Here is a 19773-nt window from a genome sequence, read left to right as displayed (position 1 = left end):
ACTGCACGGATGCGCAGGTTGGTCTGGACCCATGCTGGTCGCAAACGCATTACGTTGGTTTTGTCATGGCGCGCTCATATAAATGCTAATTCTAAATCAATCTATTACTTCAAAAAGAATATCCAAATGATACATTTCTATCGTTTTTATCAATAATTGATAACTTTTTGGAAATGTGCCATTTGAAGACTTATTCACTTAAATGTACATGAACGTTCAAATATGTTGTAGAAAGTTATACAGACAATATTTAAAACATATTGTATTACAATTCACTTTCAGGAAATGATGGTAACAATCCGACAGGTAAATATTTACAAACATGAACTTGAAATACAATGAATTATAAGTTAAAATAACTAACAAATACGTTGTACCGTTACTACATTCTTCGAAAAAGAAATAACCATTTCAAAATATTTAATATAAAAAGACGTTCATAAAAAAAATGCAAAAAATGTAACATTGATGGGATTGGTGCCTACTTTCCTCTACGAAAACTGCTGCCATCATTACCTTAAGTTTAATAATTATTCTATTTATTGATACGAGGGGTAAATTTGTAAGTGCCACATTTCACAAAGGCAATGTCCTTCATAAATTAAAGAAATATTTCAAAAACCGTCGGCCAGCAACTCGTCTCTGTGGTGTCAGGTTGTTGCGTGACAATGCTTCGTTTTACAAATCGGCCATTGTACGGGAATATCTGAAACAGGAAAAGGTTGTCGAGCTTCCTCTACCTCCTTATTCGCCAAATCTTGCCCCTTGTGACTTTTTTCCTATTTCCCAGACTCAAAAACACCCTACTGGAAGAAAATTTCGAACGTGTAAAAATCTCGGTTTGGCTATATTCCCGTGTCTAAACAGTAAACCTCGAAAAGATTATGAAAGCTTATTCAAAAATTAAATCAAAATGCTAAATTTTTGTATATCACATTGTTGTGAGTATTTTGAAGGATTAAGATAATTTGGCACTGTTTGTTAAACACTCAGTTGCATTTATATTTGAACACCCCTCGTAAATGGAACTGAAAAGACGATTTATGAGTCGCACATTTATTTTGAGTGAGACTGAAAACATGTGTTTGAGCAGCACACTAAAAGCAATATAGTTATTTTAGATACCGGATAAGGCGCTTGAATGGTTAAATGCTAAAATTCTTCACTTCTCACCTGCCGAAAGGCACCTTAAGACGTGTAATTCTTCTTTTCACGATCATGAATGAAAAATGTAATAATCGGGGAAAAATCGATATTTTTCTACTTTGTGATCATAATTTCTGTAAGCGCCTCAGACAATGTACAACAATTAGATCCATTTATTTTCTCTTTTAAGATCTTGCTAAATGCATGCAGTATATTTAGTTTATTTCCCTCAAATGCTTAGCTTTTATTGCATTTTAAGATCATTTGTAATTAAGTATTATATGTTTTTACAGAGTCTGTTCTTCTTTGTGGCAATCTTACTTTTTGGACAACGGATGTAATTTGGAAACCAGCGTTTAGTGATAAAAACTCCGATGAATTCAATAATTTCATAGCAAATCTAAATATTGAGGTAAAACGCAAACTTTACACATTTTTATCATTTCCATATATAAAATGCATTTTTATTAAAAGATATTTATTAGATATCATTCACTTGCCCCAACGGTCTTCTTCTAAAGATCCATTATGCTTCCAAAATGCTGCTGATTTTATTTGTCGAAAGCTATTTGTTTTGAATCAATTTTTATTGTTTCCAAAAAGCTATTTCTAAGCAAATTTACTGAACCATCTTCTTCTTTTTGGCAATAAGTGCATTTATAAAGATGTAATATTTTGTATGGAAGTAAAATATTACTTTGTAGTTAATGACACATTGTTTTCAAACTTAGCGTTACTTTTTACAATAAGTAAGCATCTTACACTCACTTGAACCATTTTAAACGTGTGGTTACAATTTATTCGTTTCTCAGGCTTTACGTGACTTTTAACAAAATTGATAGTTGGAATTTGAAATATATAGTTCGGCTTCATAAGTCGTGTTTTACAGATGAGAGTTTTTGACAAAAATCTATGTACTTATTTTGGCGCTGGTGATAATATTTAGAATAAAGAAAACGAATGGACGGTTGCGAATCACTTTGACTTGTCCAAATTTCAGGTTTTAAACAGTTATTCCATCATAATATTCATGAAAATTTATATCTATTAAATATTTATTTAATGTATTATTTTATTTTTTATTTTCCTTGATAGATTGTATCAAAAGGTAACGACCCATCTTTAGATAACGTAGAATTCAGTGGGTTTGTCGTACTGGCATTATTTGAAGATAGGTTTGTCTTATTCCGTATTGTTTTATATAAAAATATATCCATATGGAAAAGTTGCATTGTAATATTTGTAATATTTAAATATACGGGTAACTTCATGCGTCAGACTGGTCTCAAATGGGTTATTTGATTCAATGATACTTTGTAGCTAACGGTATACAGTCATTTAATTCTGTAAACCATCATGGAATGGAATTAATATAAGTGTTATGCTTGTTTTTCAATCCATATATATTGTGATGCAAAATGATAAATGCTTGTAAATTGGCTAAATAGAAATATGTTCCAACTAATTTTGTATATAAAAAGAAAAACACTCACAATAAAAAACGAAAAAAGCAAAAAAAGCAAGCAAACAAAAACCAAATACACACAGGATTAACAGATAAATAAAAAAAGTCTTCGGCTTGAAGTTCTGCTGATATTTGATTAATTTTATTCACGTTATTTGTTCATTGTTTAAGAATTCAAACATTTGTTCTTTTTATCGATATAACAATTTCTTTTGACCTTTAAGTGGTGTGGTATTTGCAAATTACCTGATGGCTCTAGACATACCACCTGGCATGGATATCAATCCGGTAGCGAAAGATCTTTTAGAGTCATTGGACACTGTCGAAGTCGCCACTGTCGAAAGTAAGAATGTGTCCTGCCTCATGTTTATATCCTTTCAGTGATTGAATGCCTGTTTCGTGCGGTAACTGAATGTGTATTTGTAATTAAACTTTGCACTGATTTTCTTAATATGCCGACATCTCAATATATATCTGAACGGATCAATCCTATCGGTATATTTTCGATATCTATTTTTTAACAATTACATTAATGCACAAAACATACAGTACGCTCTTTTCTCTTATAGTAAGATGTTTGATGCGTTGTCCAATTGTTCGTCGATGAACAAAACATATCTATTTTTTATATTCTTTATGTTCGTAAGTCTTGAATTCACATACATCAAATTATCCCCTTCTTATAAAATTACGATGATCCACATACAAAATTAATCAGTAGATAATTATATAATGTGACTATTTTTTTTTGTTTTATACAGCTTGCAGTCCTGAAGTGACAGCAGAGTTTGGGGAAGGTATTCATTTAAGCAGATTTTGTTTGTTAAATTATCTGTATTTAAATCAAAGTTTCATTTAATATCAAACGACTGGTAAAATCCTTCAGGCAGATAAATGCTGATGCGTAAAAGTATTATTTAATTCATTCAATGTATAATACCTTTTTCTTTATGTAGAAGGACTTTTAAAAGAGACATTTTCTACAAACCGAAATTTTATTATATGCTTTAATTATAACCGAATATTCAGGTAATATTACGAATTTTGTATTTAAGGTTCTTCCGCAGAAAATGATGGTAAATGTAAGTAATTAAAAGATATTTTACTACCATAAAAATGACATTAAATGACTTGTTTTAAGACTTATTTGTATGTTTTACATGTGGATTGGCTCGGACTTATTGTTAATAAGAATACATTGTACATTCAACTTCATAACCCTGCAGGGTCTTTTTACAAGAAATAGAATAACATATGACCATGAGTTGAAATTTAACTATTCAAATGTACGGATCAAAGCAATAGTATTAGCTTTTCATAACTGATTTAGAATTATTTACTTTAGATTTGTCGGCTTCAACTGCATTATGTTTAAAACATTTACATTTTATTTTAAGACTATTTCTTCAACGGAACTGCGAAATTGGCCACCGAAATTTGGGACAACGCACTTTTGGACCGTTCAAGTTCTTATTCAAATAATTTAGCTCTCTCTATAGGACAACAGGTAAAATTTTTGAGACCTGAAACATTCCAAAATAATCGGCCTTATTGTAAAGCCATGATAGATGAAGTAGTCAAAAATGAAAACTGTTTTTATAGAATTTTCTGAAACTTGGCATGTTGTTAGAATATGATAACAGAAACATTTTAAGTGACAAAATTGGGGTCATCGATCTCGTTTTTTGAATTATCTGCCCCTGAATAAGACTTTGTTTTTACTAATTTGAAGTCATTTCAAGAGCAGATCACTTATACATATGATAATGAATTTTACTACTTTTGGATATTTCTTCTTTTTATTGTTGAATACAACACACAATTACATGCAATTCCTTACATCGTTCCTGTTAATTTTTTCCCAATGGAAAATAAAGGTACTTTAAATTCTTGAAAAAAGGCCAATTTTTAAGAAAAAATGCCGTGTTATGAGAAATGGGGAAAAAACCTACCCACTCTAAATTTGTTCTTAAAATTTAGCATATTGACAAAGACGAAAGAAAGCTTCATGAAAATAAGATGACAAAATTGTATTGTTTCGCTTCATTGTAAATTAAATTTTCTGACATTGAATTTAACGAAAAGTCCAATTCAAGGGCAAATAACTCGAAAATTAGAACGGTGACCCCAATGTTTTTCCTGTTTAAAATATTTTTGTCATCATATTTTAATATTATGCCAAGTTTAAAGAAATTCTTTTGAAAATTTTTAACTTTGCCTATATGCCTGGAAAACGTCTTTAAGTGGTTAAATGTCTGCCATTGATACTAAGGATCAGCGGATCAATTTTACCCTGTTGTGTTAATTTCGTAAGACATAAGTACTAGTTAGTCAGGAACTGATGAGCTAGCTTAAGTTTGTTAAGAATATAAGTTTAAGGATAACACATTTAAGTAATGGCATAAATAAGTTTTATTGCTTTTGAAATTAACTTTTAATAATAAATAATCGTAAATTTTCAAAAAAGCTTTATATATGAAAGCATCGTTGCGTAATTATGTAACAAATATATTTAAGATATATCTGAAAATAAGTTTATAAATTCTGTTTTCACTTGAAAGTAAGAAAAGGCTTTCTCATTACATTAAAATGAAAGTTTCACTTAAACCTGTAATAATAATAATATAAATAATGTTTAATAATCTATAAAATTCAACATTTATTACGCCAGCAGGTTCTTACTTAATGTGCCAAGACTGATACTTTATATTTCAGGTTCACGAAGCTTTCACAGAGTACTTACATGAGACTGAAATTGTTCAATTTACGTACGAAAACATTGATTATTATATTTCCTTCACTTGATGTAAATTAAATTAAAAAGTACATAAAACTACACTTACATAAATAAACTAGTAAACACGTTAAATCTTCAATAATGTTCAATTTAACACGACTCCTCAATCAAATCATTTATAACAGTATATTACGAATTACGTTCATATAATGTTATTTGTGAAATAGCTTTTTACAAATAAAATACGGTAATTCCTGCATGGCACTTACTTCAATATCGAAACAAAGAAACGTTTGTTAATAAATCATGTTTTATTGTAAGATATTTTAGATAATCAGAATCAATTAGTTGATACTTTTTGCTAAGTTCAATAAATAATGACACGGCATCCTACTTTCTTCAGACACTCAATAGAGGACGACAAAGTAATTATTGAATTCAATGGAATTTTTAAAGAAGTGGAAGGTGTTTTTGACGTGCATGATCTTGAAAACGGATTGAATGATATGCTTTTATTCGAATGGGTTACAATAATGAAAGACGGTATTTACTATTGTTTACTAAGCTCTGTATTTGGTAAAGACAAAGAAATGAAATAATTAAACACTTAAATCATACAATATTAATGAATGACAATATAAAATGATCAGTGATTATGAATATTTATAGTAATAAATATATGGAAACTGATTATTTAGTAACGTATGTATTTTAATGATTTTTAGAGACTCGATTTTGTAAAATACTTTTTACGGTGTAACATGTTTTTTTTTTCATTTATATCACAGATTATGAAATAGAAATTTCGTCTGGTGATGGAATGAATGAAGGTATCAATTTACGTATTATCTAATAATGAATTTTTATTATTAGTTATTTTAAAGCATGAACTGATCGCAGTCCGATCAGGATCCATGCTGTTCGCTATCATTTTTCTACCTGATCAGACTGCGCGGATGCGCAGGCTTGTCTTGATCCATAGTGGTCGCAAACATACTTTATTGGTTTTGTCGTGACGCGGCTCAAATATTGAAATATATGGAAGATAATTCAATAAACAAAATCGCTAAAGAACATAAAATATGAGATATGTCTATTAACAGACGAAGGATGAATTGTTAGATGTTATCATAATGCTTATTACTCCATTGAACCTCATGTGATTTACAGCGCGTTAGAAAATGATTTGAGACAAATTGCCCCATATGCAACTGCAAAAAAGCACAATAATCAATTCTTTAAATATGTTTTTTTATGTTTTCTATGCCAGAATTAACCATTTGTCATAGTATGTTATATAACGTATATTTTTTATTCTATTCAAGCTGATCACTTTGAGGGAAGTGTTACACTTGTTACGCTTTGGAACGATAACCTTTTAAACATGGATTCACAAGAGTTTATGGATGTGAGAGACAACGTTATAACCGAGGTAAAATAAAATAATTGTATGACCTGAAATAAAACTATAACAGAACTCCGTGAATATCTCAATGATCAATTTTGCATCATATGTCAAACGAATGACAATATTATACAATTAAAAATCACATTTCCGTGCGGTTTTAAGAATTTACATTGAATTAAATAAAAAAACTTTAAAGACAGTTTGTATAAAAAAAATGTTTTCACTATTTGCGTACTAATGAAGCAAGTAAAAATACAAAACGATACATGAACCACATGTATCGGTGAGTAATGGGATTTGACATGTACCTGTGTACGGAATTTATTTATAAAAAAATGTTTTTTACTGTATCTTCTAATCAGTCTTATAACCAAGCAAAATTGTCTTGCATTCCTAGGTACCCGTCTCACTACTGGTTTGTTAATATTCGTGATATTTCGCTCCTCCCGCATCACCTTAGTTGCCCACTCCCTAATTGTTAACCAATTTAAAACATTTTATTCTTGTTTAAGCAACATATTGATATTGACACATTTGGTTCTAAAGCTTGCAAAAATGTTTGACTACACGATGATTTACATACGTCTAACTGCAATTTAATCATTGTCAGACTTAGATTTTGTGTGAACAGTGGATTGATATAAATAGAAGATGTAAAATTGTGCCATTTGTTAATGCGCTTTTGTCTTTGGTTACTTGAATATTATTCAAACCGAAATTCATATTGAGGTTGTGTCAGAATTATGCAGTACCGATCACTTTTGTTGATCAAAGATGCGACAATTACAACTGTTATTGATAAATGTTTACGTTAATAGACAGCAAAATGGTGTTAAAAAATCAAAATTATGCCACTTATGCACTTTCCCGTTTTTTTAAGAAACCAAATTCTAAAACTTATCAAATTTCAATAAAAAATAAAAACAGTCAATAAATTTCTGTAACATTATGTTCACAATTTGCTACTATTTTAATAAAAATAGAATTTTCCGAATACCCATATGCACGCCATATTTTGAAATACTGCACGTTTGTAAAGTCGCTTTTCTTTTGATAATAGTAGCGGCTCGGGTAATAAATCCGAAGTATCGTTTAAATAGGGGCATACGACCTGTTACAAATCTTTATAACTTAAAAGATAAACATCTGCAACATTTAAGTTCATTAACATTTCAAATGTATTTCATGTTGTAGATCAACAGCAATTTGGGCAGTGTTATAGTGTCTATAGATGTAACATATTTTGAGTGAGTGAATGTTTTGCTATAATATATGCATATTTATTGTGACAGACAAGATTATATATGTATGTTTTGAAGTATATTATAGTTTTTAACATTTCAGTGTAAAAAACGAAAATCTGTGTTTGATTATTGTATTCTTTTATTTATTTAAAAGGATTTTTTAAAAATATTTTTCATTGAAAATGTTTTATATTTCCCCAATAACGGTTAAACATTTCATACCTTAAGCCTATTTTCAGCAACTTTTCAAATACATTGATGATTTGATTATATGTAAATATGTAGCACGATTGTGTATAAAGTTGTATTTTGTTGAGGTAACTTTTTTTCTAAACTATATTCTAGAAACGGAAATGGCAACGTCGTAGCTTACCTTTATGGTGTGATGGACAATACAGATCAAGTATCTTTGGAACAAATGCTGCTTGAATTAGATCTTTTTATTGAAGCTTACATTACATTATTAGGTTTGTCAACTTTGCTACCTATTTCTTTTAACATATGACATGATGCAAATTTGATGTCTCGAATCGATTTAAAGCCTTAATAACTAATTATAACATAAATATATGTTTTTTATAGTGATTCCCGTGAAAGGTATTTATAGAAGGAATAATTATGTATAGATATACCAACAAAATAAGTTATTTTGTCAAACTTAAACTTATATTAATGCCGTTATAACATGTACATATTTATCTGTCAGGCATTTTATTGATGAATATTGTATTAAACGAATTACGGCGTTAACGAAATTGTCAATTCAAAAACGTCATGCCATAATCGACTTTATCACATAAAACACGGCGCACTAGTTTTGTCAAGCCATTTTATATATAAACATAAGTATTTATTTGCATATTCATGCGCAGTGTCAATTCAACCTAAATCGAATTTCATATCCCATTCTATGTAAGGATGGGAATAACAATAAAAATAATAATACTGTCACCAAAGTTACAAAGGTAATGTTTTCACTTAAATCACAGAAAAAATAATCAACGCATAACAGTTAAATAACTAGTATCTAGTGGATTTCAAAGCCTTTGATAAGTTACTGTCAGTTCAGATCTATATATATATACGTTGTAAATTTGAATACATTATATTACACTAATAATACCAAAATAACACAAAGATAATACACGTACATGTTTATGAGTGAGACTTAGAAGAAGTATTGGAGCACGACACGAAAAGCTTTATTCCAGACAAGGCGCTTGAATGATTAAATGCTAAAAATCTAGCGAAATGCCGATTTCTGCTATGCTCCAACACTGTAGTGAGTTAAATCCCATTTTTTATTGTTTATACTGTGACGTCACAAATTTTCATTAGTGTATAGACAAACGGACAAACATTTTCAATACTTATGCATCAATTTATGTTGAAAATCATGTGAAAATAAGGTTTACGATTACATCATTATATGTTTAACGTAAAGGAGTATGCAATGAGCAGGGGGGACACAGCATGACAGACATATAATTAGAAATATCGCCTTTGTTACGCTATACGGCCTACCTTGTGGGCACAAATAAATAATGACCTCTAACGGCGCTGTTTGAAGGTGAAGAACGTTCAGTCTCCTGAGAAATCTAACTAATGTGGTAATAGGTGTCATTATTTTAATAACGGTTATTACACGAAGCAAAACTGTTTATAATCAAGATAAGTGAGTCTGGGCCATTTTTTCCATGCTTAGTCAACCAGGAAGGGTAGGGTTCTGTCAAATAATGAAAGGTTCACTCTGTGACCTTGAATTTAGCAAAATCACAAACTAATATACATTAATTGGTATTTTATTCTCATAGTTATGATTAGAGAAAGCAAAATTCTTAATAAAACGTTAAGGTACTATATGAAAATCATCATGTACACACACGTGCAAAATCAGCCTAAAATCCTGAGGTTATCAGAACTCTGATAAAAAGGGGGTTCAGTTACACAGGGTAGCGAGTCAATTTTATGTGTCATTTTCAAACTTATAGGGTATGAAGCTACATATCATGAAATATTTTCCTGATATTTAAAAATCATAATATCACAATATCTTTCTTAATGCGTTTTTACTGAATTGTGATACTTATTTTATACTGGTTTGTTGTACAGATTCGAGTTACAATGTATATGTGTTTGTATGACAATGCCGAACATATTTTGGAAAAATATTGAGACAAATGCAGACACAACATCTTCCTGTGCAGACAAAAAATAATTTTTGAAAATAAAAACTATTTGCAATAGTTTAAAATGAATTTAGTTGAAAGATTTGTATAAAGTCAATTTTGTTACATATTTTAAATTGTTTCTGTATATACTCATATATCGGTGAGAGACTTTGACTTTTGTGGTCTTTATCTAAATTTGAAATAATTTTGATATATTAAGTGGCTCGAGCTTGCAGCGAAGAGACATGTGTTTTATACATAAGTTATTAATATCTTCATCGCCAAATCATCATCTGTACACATCAGGGGGGAGTTCTTATTTTTTTTAAAAATAGTCGGCTGTTTGATGTTGTTTTTGTCAGTGTCTGCTCCTCTTAATGTTCATATCTTCAAGACATAATGTAGTTGTTGTTTGTACCCGTGATAAACTTTTTTCCTAGTCATTGTTTACTGTTTAGTTTTGGATACTCTTTATTTGATATTGACTTGGCCTTGGTTCGGGTAGTAATTATGCCACGTCCTTTGTGTCCTATTAAGACATAGTATGTTTGTAAATGGGCATTAAAGACAGCTTAATGCTTATTGTTCAGATCTGTTTGCCACGGATAGTATCTTGTTTTGTTAGTTTGAAATTGACACTCTAGATGCTGTTTTTGTCTGGGAGAATGGAGATGTTTAGTCGGATGGTCAGTTTGGCTCTCAAATAAATTTAAGGAATGTTAGATGCTGTCAGCCATAGGGACATGCGAAATTAGTTAAAGTTTAGTTCGAACAATGTTCATTTATCTGCTGCAACTTGTATTAGACAACATTGAGACACTTTTTCTATATTTGAGCGGCCATAATAACACAACATAATGGTCATCTGATAATGATGTATGTTTGTGACGTCACCACTGTACCCTGATTGTTATACCATCATAGTGCAGTTAGTTTTGTAATACCTCAATCAAATTTAAGGACACGGCACATTTCAAGTCTTTATTTTGAGTTTTGTTAGAAAATAAGTGTACACGAGACGATATTTAATTTGGAAACATGGTGTTGAGTGAATCAATCAAGTAAATAGACAAACCAAAATGAAACAATAAGAATACAACGAGAAAAGTTATTTCATTTGCTAATTTATTTTTCCTAATAACTTTCTATCATTCAATAAGTATTTATGTGGCCGAGTACAGCTATAAAATGTTTTTAACATTTCTAAAGACACATTCGGTTTATGCGATAAAAAGAATATGACATGCATTTGTCTTTCCGTATTTATACAATAAACTAATGGAATAAAAGTGATAACAACCTGACACAGCCTTGAATTAAGTGCGTCTAGTAGTTTTATTATCAAAAAAAAAGTTATTATCATTTTATGTGTTACATTGTATATTGACGTAACAAGTTTGCAGGTTGCAGGAGTTGCATCGGCTAGAAGTTGTCTTATTGTCTCTGAAAAAAATGATAATTTCAGATATCGACCCCTCACAGACATACGATTACGGCTCATCTACTATGTATGACAGCGGTGAAATGCAAGGTAACGAGATATAGAATATAGTACATGCATGCGTCATCACTTAAATTACAATGATATTATTACATGTATAACTTTATATAAAGGATATATTATTTATTGTTTCGTGCATTAAGTAATAACCATTCAATGTCCACATATATCTGTATACGATCTATCTATATGCTATTCAAAAACAGATGCACTATAAATCAACAAATTGCTAACACATATCTTGATTTCAAGCGTTAGTTACTAGTACTAAATAAATGATGTATCCAAAAACAGTGATTTTATCACTACATAAGATTTCGGAATTATATCACGAGAATTATTTTATTAAGCCATTAAATCACTGCTGTGGATATATTATCTTAACTCTGACATGACCGAATCAACAAATAAAAGCTGCAGTAAATAATATCAAACTAAATTGTGCCTTATTTGTGTCCGAAATTTTTTCAGTGCATCGTATTTTTAATGGTTTTGTCAAATGTCGAAACATAGATATTCAACAAAAATAACATTAGGATCTTCCATGTTAATAGAGAAAAGTGCGTGTCATGCTTAAATTTTTAACTTCATTCTATTTTATTCTATTTTATTGCAAGGTTGTTCACATGAAGTAACCTTTAAACGAAAGAAAATTCTTGTGTTCTTTTATTCAGGTGTCACAAACATGTATTTTGGTAGCATGTTAAGTCGAACAATATCGATTGTGTATATTTATTTGTAATATTTGAGTTATTTTTTCCGTTTTTGGAGCAGGTCCAAATTTGTAATTGTTGTAATTTTGTACAACACGATTCACGTATATGTTCTATCCAATCGTGTTTTCTCAACAGTGCATTTTTTTTTACCAGTGCTTTTTAAGCTAACAACGTTATATTTTTATTTTCAGACGTTTATATATTTTTTACCGCGCAGCTTCCAGATGTTCTATGGGTAAACGAATTAGGCGATCCCCTAACGCAAGAATATCAAGAATTAGAACAAACTGTTCTGGCAAAGGTTACTATGCTTATTTCGGTTACTATAAACAAGATATAAATTCTTGTTTTCTTCATGGAACCTGTTTGGTTTCAGAGATCAAATAAAATATCTCTGTGATAGGCCATCATCATGTCCTAACGCACTTATTCTGACTCAGAATACTGCTTTTACGTCATAGAGGGGGAAATACATAAAATGAACAATTTATCAACTCGTAGTACAATTTGTTGGTCTAACACTTCTGAGAGCCATGTATAACTGTATGTGATCACAACTTTGCATTGGCACAAGAAATAAAAGTTATTATTTCATCGATAATAGTATTTCATTCAAACAAAACTCTGAAGTGTTGATAGCAAGTAAAACATTTACATTAACCTCAGCCAAATATATTTTTTAAAGATACTTCTTGTCTCTTGTACATTGGTGTCATTTTTTTCCTATGCTTTCTTTTAAAGATGAAAAGTTTTGCTCAATCTTGTGCAAGGTGTGAGAACTATTGTATTTTAGTTATCCGTTTAATGATTATAAAAAAATTCGACAAATTCCACTAAAAATAAAACAAAGTATGTAAAATAATCTTTTTGCATAATCAGCCTGACATAAATATGCTCGATATAAGTATTTAATTTTATCGCTGGTAGCTAAAATGAATCCCAATCCATGTCTTTTTCTAACCAATGTTTAAACATTTCAGCTTGGTGGAGCGATTGGCAATTTAGTGATGGAAATATATATTACTAGATTCTTGTAAGTTATTATATTTCTTAAATGCTGATGAACTGAAGCATTGCATTTTAAACAGCGCACTTTTGATATGTGAGGATATTTGCAAATTTAAGATATACGGATTATACAAATATGTATTTCTTTAGAATGTGGAACCTTTTACCGCTTGTGAAAATTTGTATATGCTTGTTATAGCATATGTTTTATACTGTTTTAAATTTGTGTTTTTATTACCCAAATTCGTATTATTCAGTTTATGTACTTATAACATATAGATAGTAAACACATTAACAACAGGTGACATAATAAATGACGTCTTGCAAATATACTTTGTTGTGCTTTCTAAAACTATGTGTAGAAAAAACCTGTTTTTAGAAGTTTACTCATTTTTAATCAGTATATTAATAACACATGGGTTTATGGAAAACAGAATTTAAATTATTCCGAGGAAATATAACGCTTCGGGTAACATTATTTTTACGAGGGATGTTTTTTTTCTGTAACTAACAAATCCACGTGTTATGTAATTTATTACCCCGAACAAAAACTGTGATGGTGATGGTCTGAAATTGCTGAAATTGCCAACTAAATCTAACTGTAAAAAAAATCAAGAGAATGCATGCTTTAATCGTCTGCTTGTTCCAATTTGACACATTGTTATTCCCGTTGCAATTATTTCCGATGAAAACGGATGATTACTTTTTGCCTTTCTTACTATTCAACAAAAATATATTTTAAACGTGGAAAGCAATCAAGGGTGCAAACAACTAAATTGTATGGATGTCATAGTTACTCTAAAGAACTTCGAAAATAAGAATGAATCGAGAAAAAAATGGCGGCCCTTTTATTTTGGGTTGAAAATAGACCACGTGACCAAATTTCATAGTCACGTGGTTCACTTGCATTAACAATAAGGATAAATCCCAGAGGCCTATGGAAAATTAACATTACGAAAAAAGTGAATGATAATAATTAAATGTGACTGATGTTTCAATCATATATTTAAGTACATTTAATGTAATAATTTAAAAAAAAAAAACAATATTAAAGTAATACTTCATTCATTGATTTGAAATATTCTTCTCAGTCTGTTTTGCGCTGAAGAACCTATTGCAACATTTCAGATTTCTGACATGTACAGACTTAATGAAACCGAGTCTGCAATTCTTATGTTATTTTGTTGTGATAAATGCTTCCGAGGGATCACTTTGTTTCCAGAATTTTGTACTTCACAACAGCAGGTGTCAAGTGCCGTGTGGCAGCCGTAAAAAGTTGCCCCGTACTTCACTTCAGTGTTGTTATTTTTTCTGGTCCCTTTGGATCATTGATGCCAGCCAAAAGTGTTTTAGAATTGAGTACCGCTCAAGCCGGTGCTAGGGGGGGCGTTAGGGATGTTGCACTTATTCATTATCCCTCATGTACAGACTCAATCAAACCGAGTCTGCAATTCTTATGTTATTTTGTTGTGATTAATGCTTCCGAGGGATCACTTTGTTTCCAGATTTTTCTTTCTAACACTTCATGTGTTGCAATTTGATCGGACAATCCGCACGGAGGGTACTCGTTCATTGGGCTGTACGAGGCAAGTTGCCGCCCCTTGGGAGTACCCGAGATAAGACTATTCAGATCTGGAACGCAAACACATTCTTGATATTTATTTATTTCTTCCATATTTCACCATATTCTATCATATCTCAGATAGTTAACTTTATTTCATGTTTTTCTATTTCTAACCATAGCGCTGACTTTCAACTTAACTCATAATGGCGAAATTACGTCATTCTGGGAACACAGTTTCATTATACAAGTCTGGTATACAGGAAAGCTCTTTTACTATCCGATAGTAATTTGGTCCCTTAAGTTTTATATGCTATAAGTATGAAGATTAAATTTTGTCATGCTTCTTATATTTTATATATAATTACATGTATGTGTTTAACGTTATTTTGTTTTCTCGCTCAGTCCTGGAAGTACTTATGTAGAAGGCTTAGTCCAAGCACCGGACACACCCGGGAGAGTTATTGAAGTAGAGGAAGGTTTGAAAGCGGACGGGTACTTCAGCAATGTTAATATCACTGTTGAAGGTAAATTTAAAATTTGGTAACTACATAGACTCAACTGTTATTATCTGTCTTTATGTTGTTGTTGTCTTTACTATTATTATCATTATTATTGTCGGGTTTTATTATTATTATTGTTACTATTGGTAAATTTATGGTCACATTCTTCTGAACAATGCCCACGATTATGCAACCGTTTATAGAAATTTATAAAAGAAATATGGTGTACAATGAGCTACAGTTCGTTACATTTACGAAGTGTTTGGAACATTTTAGATGGTACTTCATTCACTTCATTTTATTTATCTGCACATAAAATCCTAAACTGAAAGTGCACTTTTTATGAAATGAACAAATATACAAAGTTTTGTGATGAAATCTATTGTTAGTTTATCTGTAAATATAAAATTCCAGATATACATTTGATGCGCAATATATGATATTATTTGTATTTAATAACAAAAAAGCAAGTAATTATACATGTAGTTATAATTAAATTAAACTTATTCAGGTGGTAATTGTAAAGAATATCGGATTGAATAAAAAATAATACCAACAGGTGCGTTGTAGAGAAACTATATTATGAATTGAACATAATTTTATGAAACATTTTTTAGGTTTTATTTCTGTTTATTTTATGTGAACGTCAAAAAAAAAATCCGTGCACAATTGAAAATTTATACAATAACTTTATTTAATTCATTTTCAGAAAGTGTTTTTACAATTATAATTTTGTAAGACTTAGTTTTTCATTCTAATCCTTTCCGTAAATACAAGAACGTGTGATTTGTATTGTAAATGTATATACCGCCCTGATCAGCTTCCGTATGTACATACCCATATGAGTATATTCGGGGAATTATTATGTTTAAACTAAAGTTAGAGCAAAACTTTGACAAGTTAAAATAAAACGAGAACTGATTGCTAAAAATAGCAATTGTTGGTAAAGTATCCCTCTCTATTTATTAGATCGTAAGGGTGACATTTCATAGGTTTATAACAGATCTGTAAATTCATCATCTTTATTCAAATTTGTCATTTACTAGTAATATGCTTTAGTTGTTTGATTGTAGCAAAAGCTTTCCTTAATTGTGTTTGCTAATCGTAATTAAACTTTAGGTATGTTAATATGTTTTGTACATCTTGTACAATATCATTATTATGTGATAATATGCATATAAAGGCCCATGATTCATTCTGTTTTTTTCCCTATTCTATTCTATTCTATGAAAGCATAATATACATGTACATGTCTTCATGTATGTTTCTACTAACATTATATTTAGAATTGGTTTCAAATAAATTTACGTCATTATTCTTCTTTAATTGCCGTTATAAATGACATGTTAATAAAATGATCATAAAAACATAAAAACACAATGAATGGAAAATTTGAAACATTTTCGAGATGATCCTTTGTTTCATCAGTCTTCACATAAAACCCAAATTTAATGCACAAATAATGTTTGTACAGAAACAAATATACGAAGAATTATAATGCTTTATCTGTTATAGAAATTCAAACGAACATTAGATAGAAAATATATAGTATCACATTATAGTTGAAGAATAAACACATTTTCTTAATTATTGCATTTGTATATAAAACTTATTTCAGGCGTATTTTTTTTCATTTACTATGTTTATAAACTATTAAATGGAATGATATTTGATAATCAGTAGAGGAAACATACACATCGAGTTGAACATGAAGACTGTGTCGGTTCCATATTTCTGTTAAATATAAACCAGATTGAAATGTCACTCAAATGTGATCAATATGTTTAAATCGAGTGCTCATTTTGAAAGAAATCTATTTAGGAGAGAACTTTATTTGTCAAATCTCATAAATTTAAATTCAAGATTGAAATTTGGAGAACTTTTCAAACATGTAAAAATGTAACGAGCACATAATATCCATTGCTTTGTATTCAGTCGATGATTTCTTAGTCCAAGTAAAAAATCTAGGATTGTTTCTATAAATGTAACATTACACGTATTAGCATGTTTATTTCATTGTAACTTTTAGGAGGAATGAATCCGTCAGATACTTCTGATTATGACGACTCTAACACAGAATGGTTTGATAGTTACTCTGGAAGTGAATGTAAGTATTCAAATCTCTGTTTTGCTTAAAGAAGCAAATGTTTGTTTAAGTGCAAGTGGCAATTAATTGTAATTGTTATTGGCACACAGATGAAACATCATACAATATAGGTCAACTACATATATTTAAACAATAAGTCTGCAAATAAAACTGTTGCGAGTAATGGTATGACACATCTTTAGTGATTGTCCTAGTTTAATGTTATAAATGTTCTGTTATTCGTTAATCTTACACAATTAAACTTTTGTCTACAAATATTTTTTCTTCATAAATTCTCAAAGCAAGTAACATTAGTTTTGTATTGCTTTATTTAAGATTATTCAGATTCTTACACAGATTCATATGGCAACGGATACTCGGACACTGATTTTTAGTAAAATACAAATGCATTAAACATGTAGATGTTGCTTATCTTAAATGTCAGTCATTTTAAATTTGATCCTTTAGAAATCTGAATCATTATAATAACTTGAACTGCCACCACAGACCAGTTGATAATTAAAAGAAACTTGATGAACGGAATATTCTATTATTGTTGAATACATAAACATGTAAAATAATTGTGTTGGGCTTTCTTTAGGGATTCTGTATTTATCTATTTTGAAACATAACGAGTATAAATATTTTATGTGTACATTTATATGTTTTCTACATAACACGTTACGTTCAATCAGTACTTAAATAGTCATGTACAACAACTTATTGGTATTAACTAAGCTTACAGTTAACCAAAAATGGCTTTTAAGATTATCTTCTACGAAATGCGTGTCAAGTTTGGAAGTGAACAAGTACCCAAAGTTTAAAAGGAATACATATGTTACTTTATTGAGAAATGTACCTGAATAAGTAGAGAACAAAGGAATTCAAGGACAAAAAGGGGACAATACTGAGTGAAAGAAATGTTGTGTTATATCTCCTTTCGAAATGCATTCTAGTTAAAAACCTTTCCAAGTCTGAAGCGAATAGCTTTGGTAGATTTTGGGATTTCATGAAGGCATAAACAAAATGAACTTTAGTATTAACTGCCTCTCCCAAACGGTGACATTTTAAATGTAAGGATTTATATACTCAAGTGAAAACATGTGATAGCTTCTGAGAAAAAGGGACATTACCTTGCACAAAATATTTTAATCATTATCTGCCCTTTGGTAACGGTGTGCTTTTATAACGATAAACATGTCAGGTTTTCACTGACACAAATTGTTTCTTTGCATGTTTCATAATGAATGATAGGCACTCTCGTTGTAAATATTACTTAAAAGTATCTGTTTATTTGAGGTATATATTGCAATTATAACAGATCATATGATGAGTACTAAAATCATTAAATGGTCGTGAAAAGAAAGAGATATAGTAAGTGTTTGGTGAACCAGTCACAGAGACTTTAAACACGCTAGCGTGGCTCAAACCTACAACGGTGAGAGGCATGTTGTTTAAAGTCAAACACAATAAGTACTCGGCCATGGAGGACGCCCTATGAAATGCATACTCTGATATGTACCAATGATAAACACTTCCGTAACAAGAATATTAAAAGCTTCTTTGTAGACACTGACAAAGAATACTGTTGTGTGTTGATTTTTGTCTTCTGCAAAATCAAAAACAATAATGCACAAAATAACGAAATAAGTTTCACTTTTTATTTAATTTAGCTGGAATTCACCCAACGAGTACCAGCGACTATATGGACAGTTTTGAAGATTCGTCAGACTATTATATGGATGAAAGTGACTGTGAGTTTGACGTCCTGTTTTATTCTTTATTTTAAAAGATACTTAAGATTGCGAAGAATTATGAATTTTTTGTTCTTTATATGCACTTGATGTATATATATTTTCATAAATGGCATACATGTACATATAAATTGAAAAGTTATTATATGCACAATTCGTTACACATGTGTTCTGAATGAAAATAATAGATACTGGATTTCTAAAAGTCGGCGGGCAGCTCTCAATCACTTGTTTACAGAAGTATTGTCATTATCATTATTCATCTTATGTCTCTTCTTATTTTGAAAAATTTGGTTGCTATGGCAACAGATAGACCTCATATATGACAAATATAACAATATTTATAACTGAAGAAGTACTGATAATATTTTTATAACCTTAAAAGTATGGATATATGACAGTATGGATATTATGAGTATTAAGGTTAACAACTCTAGCACCAAAATTATTAGATTTACCCTATGAACTCAAAC

The 19773-nt window shown here is 30.2% G+C and overlaps 1 protein-coding gene across 1 annotated transcript in view; it reads left to right on the top strand.

The window, feature by feature from the left end:
- LOC132738054 (uncharacterized) overlaps positions 1-19773 on the top strand; it is an 82198-nt gene that overhangs the window by 17417 nt on the left and 45008 nt on the right. Inside the window, exons 11-29 of the mRNA XM_060725477.1 lie at positions 283-306; positions 1440-1558; positions 2242-2321; positions 2836-2954; positions 3373-3408; positions 3667-3693; positions 4009-4118; positions 5327-5379; positions 5752-5891; positions 6137-6178; positions 6674-6780; positions 7951-8003; positions 8346-8467; positions 11637-11702; positions 12580-12689; positions 13369-13421; positions 15363-15484; positions 17490-17567; positions 19220-19300. Coding sequence (XP_060581460.1) covers positions 283-306; positions 1440-1558; positions 2242-2321; positions 2836-2954; positions 3373-3408; positions 3667-3693; positions 4009-4118; positions 5327-5379; positions 5752-5891; positions 6137-6178; positions 6674-6780; positions 7951-8003; positions 8346-8467; positions 11637-11702; positions 12580-12689; positions 13369-13421; positions 15363-15484; positions 17490-17567; positions 19220-19300 — 1542 coding nt within the window. The remainder of the gene's footprint in view (positions 1-282; positions 307-1439; positions 1559-2241; positions 2322-2835; positions 2955-3372; positions 3409-3666; positions 3694-4008; positions 4119-5326; positions 5380-5751; positions 5892-6136; positions 6179-6673; positions 6781-7950; positions 8004-8345; positions 8468-11636; positions 11703-12579; positions 12690-13368; positions 13422-15362; positions 15485-17489; positions 17568-19219; positions 19301-19773) is intronic.

This window comes from Ruditapes philippinarum, unplaced genomic scaffold, assembly GCF_026571515.1.
Source record: "Ruditapes philippinarum isolate M1 unplaced genomic scaffold, ASM2657151v2 ctg1031_1_1_1_1, whole genome shotgun sequence".
In the NCBI taxonomy this organism is placed as follows: domain Eukaryota; kingdom Metazoa; phylum Mollusca; class Bivalvia; order Venerida; family Veneridae; genus Ruditapes; species Ruditapes philippinarum.
The sequence above is the reverse complement of the archived record's forward strand: the minus strand, read 5'-3'. Positions and strand labels throughout refer to the sequence as shown.